The following is a 5,796-nucleotide window of genomic DNA, read 5'->3' on the forward strand; positions in this document are numbered from 1 at the left end:
ATATTGCACCCCCCCCCCTTCTTAAAAAAAATGTAAGTTGTTACATGTACCTCAATTGAAAAATAAACTATAAAGAATTAACTATAAATAAGGGTTATTTCTATAAATGTTGGTGGTAGTAGTAATAATAATTATTATAATTATCATTATTTCAAATAACTTTATTCCTATATTCACAGACTAGTGTTCATCACGGATCACGTGACGCCCGGCCTGTTCACTTCCGGGTAGCTTCGCGTTTCTCCTCTGGTTTGACCCTCGCCGGCCGCCGTCCGGGGTTTAAGTCTCGGAATCCGGAAGTGACGCTCCTTTCTTTTTTGGTTCCCAGCGGCTCAGTGGTGAGTACCGGGCGCGGAGGATCTGTGTCCATCCTCGGTGTTCGGGCCCGGCGGGAGGTGGGCGGAGGCGCCCGGGGGTAGGCCGGCGGTCAGGGGGGCAGATGCGGGGGTATTCTCTGTGTGTTGTGTCTTCCCGCTGACGCCTGTGTCTCTTCTCCTCCTCAGGTCTCTGGATTACGGCTGCAGCATGGTGAGTAACGTGCAGGGAGATAGGAGGCCTAGCTCATCACTGACTGGGGATGCTGGGGGTTGTAGTCATACAAGTGTCCCTGGTGTAACATGCTGGGAGTTGTGGTACTGGGCAGATGGGTGGAGTCTTACAGTCACTACAGGGAGGCATGCTGGGGGTTGTAGTCCTGTCATAGTGCCTGATGGGGCTGATTCGTAGGTTTGTGTGGCAGCTATTGCCACCAGTTAGCAGGCATGTGGGTGGGATTCCTGGACCTATAGATCATGTGACTATTATACAGGTGTCAGAGCTGCGGCCCTCCAGCTGTTGTGACACTACAACTCCCAGCATGCCTAGTGCTCAGGTGTGATGGGAGGGATTGTTCTGCAACAACTGGAGGGATGAAGGTTTGGCTCCTATTAGGTCTCACAACACAATTTCTAGCATGGCAGGTAGCTGGCCGGCTGGGACCCTACCCTGACTGCTGGCATATGATGTACCTGTATGATGCTGGGAGACTAGGCTGCTGGCATATGATGTGCCTGTATGATGCTGGGAGACTAGGCTGGTGGGATATGATGTGCCCGTATGATGCTGGGAGTCTAGGCTGGTGGGATATGATGTGCCCGTATGATGCTGGGAGTCTAGGCTGGTGGGATATGATGTGCCCGTATGATGCTGGGAGCCTAGGCTGGTGGGATATGATGTGCCCGTATGATGCTGGGAGACTAGGCTGGTGGAATATGATGTGCCCGTATGATGCTGGGAGCCTAGGCTGGTGGGATATGATGTGCCCGTATGATGCTGGGAGCCTAGGCTGGTGGGATATGATGTGCCCGTATGATGCTGGGAGCCTAGGCTGGTGGGTTATGACGTGCCCGTATGATGCTGGGAGCCTAGGCTGGTGGGTTATGACGTGCCTGTATGATGCTGGGTATCTAGGCTGGTGGGTTATGACGTGCCTGTATGATGCTGGGTATCTAGGCTGGTGGGTTATAATGTGCCCATATGATGCTGGGAGCCTAGGCTGGTGGGTTATGTGGGTTATAATGTGCCCATATGATGCTGGGAGCCTAGGCTGGTGGGTTATGATGTGCCTGTATGATGCTGGGTATCTAGGCCATGGGTTATGAGGTGCCTCTGGAATGCTGGGACTCCATGCTGGTAGGCTGGTGGGTTAGGGTTTGCCCGTATGATGCTGAGTACATAAGCTGGTGGTCTATAATGTGCATGTACATTGCTGGGGCTCTGTGCTGAAGGATTATAACATGCATGTGTGATGCTGGTAGAATGGTGGGTGATGTTGTGCCCGTATGATGCTGGGTTGCCGGTTGGTTATGGCGTGCTCGTATGATGCTGGGTTGCCGATGGGTTATGTTGTGCCCGTATGATGCTGGGTCGTGTTGTGCCCTTATGATGCAGTGTCGCTGGTGGGTTATGTTGTGCCTGTATGATGCTGGGTTACCAGTGGGTTATGTTGTGCCTGTATGATGCTGGGTCGTGTTGTGCCCTTATGCTGGGTTGCTGATGGGTTGTGCCCGTATGATGCTGGGTCGTGTTGTGCCCATATGATGCAGGATCGCCGGTGGGTTGTGTTGTGCCCGTATGATGCCAGGTTGCTGTGATGTCTGACGTTTTGGCTCTTTATGTTTCAGCCTCGCAAAATTGAAGAGATCAAGGATTTCCTGTTGACAGCCAGGAGAAAGGATGCCAAGTGTAAGTAATGGGGAGCTGTGGGCTGCGCTGACTGGTACCTCATCTCACAGGACTGGCTTGCCATTAGTGTCTGGACAGGAGCTGTAGCAGTGAACCCTTTAAGTAGGGCTGGGCGATATTGGCCAAAATCAATATCGCTGTTTATCGCACACGTAGCCGCGGTAACGATAATTGAACGATTATTCTGACACTCCCCTTTTGCAAGCCACACCCACTTGCCATGCCTAAGTGGCAATATTTTGATTCACAAAAATGAAGAAGAAAAAACTCGCTTAGCAGCAACACAAGGCTGAGCCATGTCGTGTATAGTCATTATTATTTGTCGCAGAGTATATGGGTCCAGCACACTGTATATGCACACTATATGGGCACGGCACACAGTATAGGCACAGTACAGGGGCACCGCGCACAGGCTGGGGGGAAACAGCAGCTCCAGCACCTCGGCACTGGGCACATACAAGGAAGAGGATCTGCAGGGGCTGGCAGCTGCTTCCTTCCTGCGGGGTAGTGACAGCTCCAGATCACAGTACAATCTTCTACAGGTTCTCTCCCTTGTGCTACCGCTACCTCCGCTCTCATGGGACAGGTGCTGGGGGGGGGGGGGTAAGCTCTGATTGGACAGGTGCATGGAAGAGGGCATAGCGCGCTCTGATGGGACAGGCCGGGTGGGGAAGCATGACGCGCTCTGTCATGCCGTGCACGGAGCCGGAGGGGGGGGGGGGGCGCTGTCATGCCATGCTCTGACATGTCGGCATCCCTACACAGACGGCGCACAGGGTGGTGGGGGGGTCGTGCTGGGTGCGGAGGGGGGCGCTATGTCATGTCACACTTCACTGCTCACGGCTCAGGCGGGGAAAGTGAAAATACCGCACATACCGTCCTGGCAATGTTAAGGTCGGTTAACCGACGCCAGAGACGGTATCGGTATTTTCACGGTATACCGCCCAGCCATACCTTTAAGGGTGTGTTTACACGTACAGGATCCGCAGCATCCTGCGCCATCAAATCTGCGGCGGATCCTGTGCGTGTGAACGCACCCTGAAGAGATACTGGTGTTTCCTGTTACTGATCTTGATCCTGAGACCTGCTGCTGGTGGTAATAATAATGCTCTACCTTCCCGGCTGCCTGTACATCCGACTTGTACGAGAGTCAGATTTAGTTGACAGCTGTAGAGAGAAGCAGAGCAACTGCCCCTATGACAACCCTCCCTGTCTCTATGTATGTTTACACTCTGGTGTCCCCACAGCTGTCAAGATTAAGAAGAACAAGGACAATGTGAAATTCAAGGTTCGCTGCAGCAAGTACCTGTACACATTGGTCATCACAGACAAAGAGAAGGCAGAGAAACTTAAACAGTCCCTTCCTCCTGGTGAGTGAGACCCCCGCCATGTGCTGCCTATGCAGGGTCTAATGTAACTGTCTGCAGACGGACTCCTTCACGTCACTCAGTTCAGGTTCAGTCTCACTTCTCCGGAGTTCCCCTTTAACCCCTGAGGTCACTTCACAGAGGGTGAGAATCGGCTGCATTACTCCATTAAATCCCACAGTTTCAGGATATATGTATCCGTGGAAAGAGTGGCTCCTGTCACTGATTGATTAGAAGCACTATATTGTGGTTATGGGGGTCCTGATCGATTTCTGCCTGCCGGAGGTATAATACTCCGATCAGTGATCATCTCAGTCTGTGCAGAGCTCCAATAGCACTGATCAGTACTGTGCCATGGCATAGTTTTATAATATGTGCATGGGCATCATTGTAATCTGACCGACCAATAGTGTTGGTTTTACTGTAAAGTGCACTGTGCAAACCTTAAAGGGATGCTCCGTTTAGGTCCTGCTTTACGCTATTACATCTGCCTACCTTGCTCCAGTGCTGCCACCCACATTCAGCTACTCCGGTCCGGCAGCTTCCTGGATGTGGGCGGCAGCGCTGGAGCAAGGAAGGTGAATGTGAAAGTTTTCACCCCCTCCCTGGCGATTGTAGAAAGCCTCCTGGCTGGAGTACCCATTTAACCCCTTCCCAATTTTTTTTTTTTTTTTTTTCCTTGCTGTTTATCATTAAATCATTATAAAGTACAATAGATTCTGTAACAATAATCCCTGATACAGCGCTGTACATGGAAAATGAAGTTAACGCTTTGAGGGAAAAGAGAATGCGAAAAAGGGGGTTAAAGGGGTCTTGTCACATGTGACACTTAACTCTCTATGGGGTTTGTGATCTGATAGCATCAGTGTTATGAATGTCAGACATGTCCAACGTTTTGATTGGTTCTGATTCTAATCCTGCAGTGAGATTCTGCTGATCAGGATTGGTGCGTTCCATTCTATCGAATAGTATTTTTTTAGTAGTAGTCTAGACTGGGCTGAAACTACTGGGGTTCCCAGACCTCTTCCTGATGTCTGACCTGTCACCAAACTGGAGGTCACATCACTGAGCTGCTATTGTTTAGGATTATTACTATGATACCCTTCAGCTCTTTGTATACAGTGATCGTCGTGAGGGCGGTGTGAGGGGAAAGTGACCTCTTGCGTTTGCTGAGTTGGTGTCTGTGCAGATTTAGGCTACATGTATGAATATAGATATGTGTATAACAGTATACGTCTCTAATGATTCTTCTTTCTTGCAGGTCTGTCCGTGAAAGAACTGAAGTAAATTTTCTTCCTGGCCTCTTGTACAATAAAAATGTAAAAAAAAAGAACCCTGCTGTCCTGTGGTTATTGGGGGAGCAGTGGGGTAGGGGTCATAAGTGAACTTAAAGGGGCTCTGTAGGTGATTGGTCTATTGACGGTTCTCCATGTAATCTACAGAGAATGCTGGCCTTGTATTGTATGGTCCCACACTGGAGGCGGCTTGTTCCTTATGGAAACCAGTAGGTGTGAAATCTGACTGATGCTTTGAGTTACATAGGAATCTTTCTGCTGTACGGACGTTTGTATATAACAGAATATAGGGGAAGGTGTTACCCACCCCTGTAAAGCGTTTTCCCTGAAAGGACTCTGGTTGTGAAATTGTGCTCGAGCAATATCCCAAAGACACCGGCCTTGCTACAGAGCTTAAAGGGAATCTGTCAGCACTCAGCACTGTCAGCACTGACCCGAGTTGCTGACAGTGTTATGTTACACCACCCTATACAGGAAGAGGAGTTGTGGTTCTCTGGATGTGCCGCTCTGTCGCGCCTCATCCTTGGTGGTTTGTCCCTCCTCCTTTTTGAATATTTCATCTTTGCCTCCAATTCCCGCACCGCCGATGTTACGCACGTCCTGTGTCCTAAACTTGTTCAAGTGCCGGGCACTGACTGAAGCTTCCCTGCTTGGCACGTATGCGCTGCTCTTCTTGGCTACGTTGCTCGAACAAGTTTAGGACACAGGACGTGCATGTCATCCGCAGTGTGGGAACTGGAGGCCAAGATGAAGTAATCAAAAGGAGGGAAGAACCACTAAGGTGTGACAGTGGCCGGAGAGCCCCGACTCCTCTTTGATACTTGGTTGCACGAAGAAAATGAAGATTGTACATTTTCTGCTACAAGTACCATGTTGAGTAGGGTGTTGTGACTTAAAGTGACTGTACCACC

At 50.2% G+C, this 5,796-nt stretch overlaps 1 protein-coding gene across 2 annotated transcripts; it reads left to right on the plus strand.

The window, feature by feature from the left end:
• Positions 1 to 260: 260 nt before the first annotated feature.
• RPL38 (ribosomal protein L38) lies at positions 261 to 4,923 on the plus strand. 2 transcript variants are annotated; one of them, XM_069952443.1, is made up of 5 exons: positions 261 to 338; positions 504 to 528; positions 2,163 to 2,223; positions 3,471 to 3,593; positions 4,852 to 4,923. In XM_069952443.1, exons 2-5 carry the CDS (start codon positions 526 to 528, stop codon positions 4,875 to 4,877), a joined length of 213 nt encoding a protein of 70 aa, XP_069808544.1. In that variant the 5' UTR covers positions 261 to 338; positions 504 to 525; the 3' UTR covers positions 4,878 to 4,923. The 2 variants fall into 2 exon arrangements, with proteins under 2 accessions (XP_069808544.1, XP_069808545.1); XM_069952444.1 differs by having other exon boundaries at positions 335 to 415.
• Positions 4,924 to 5,796: the final 873 nt, after the last annotated feature.

This window comes from Dendropsophus ebraccatus, chromosome 14 (assembly GCF_027789765.1).
Source record: "Dendropsophus ebraccatus isolate aDenEbr1 chromosome 14, aDenEbr1.pat, whole genome shotgun sequence".
NCBI lineage: Eukaryota > Metazoa > Chordata > Amphibia > Anura > Hylidae > Dendropsophus > Dendropsophus ebraccatus.

Coding starts and splice junctions, on each gene's coding strand:
- RPL38 (XM_069952443.1), top strand. Junction 2,224..3,470: donor CAGGAGAAAGGATGCCAAGT/GTAAGTAATGGG, acceptor GTGTCCCCACAG/CTGTCAAGATTAAGAAGAAC. Junction 3,594..4,851: donor TAAACAGTCCCTTCCTCCTG/GTGAGTGAGACC, acceptor TCTTTCTTGCAG/GTCTGTCCGTGAAAGAACTG.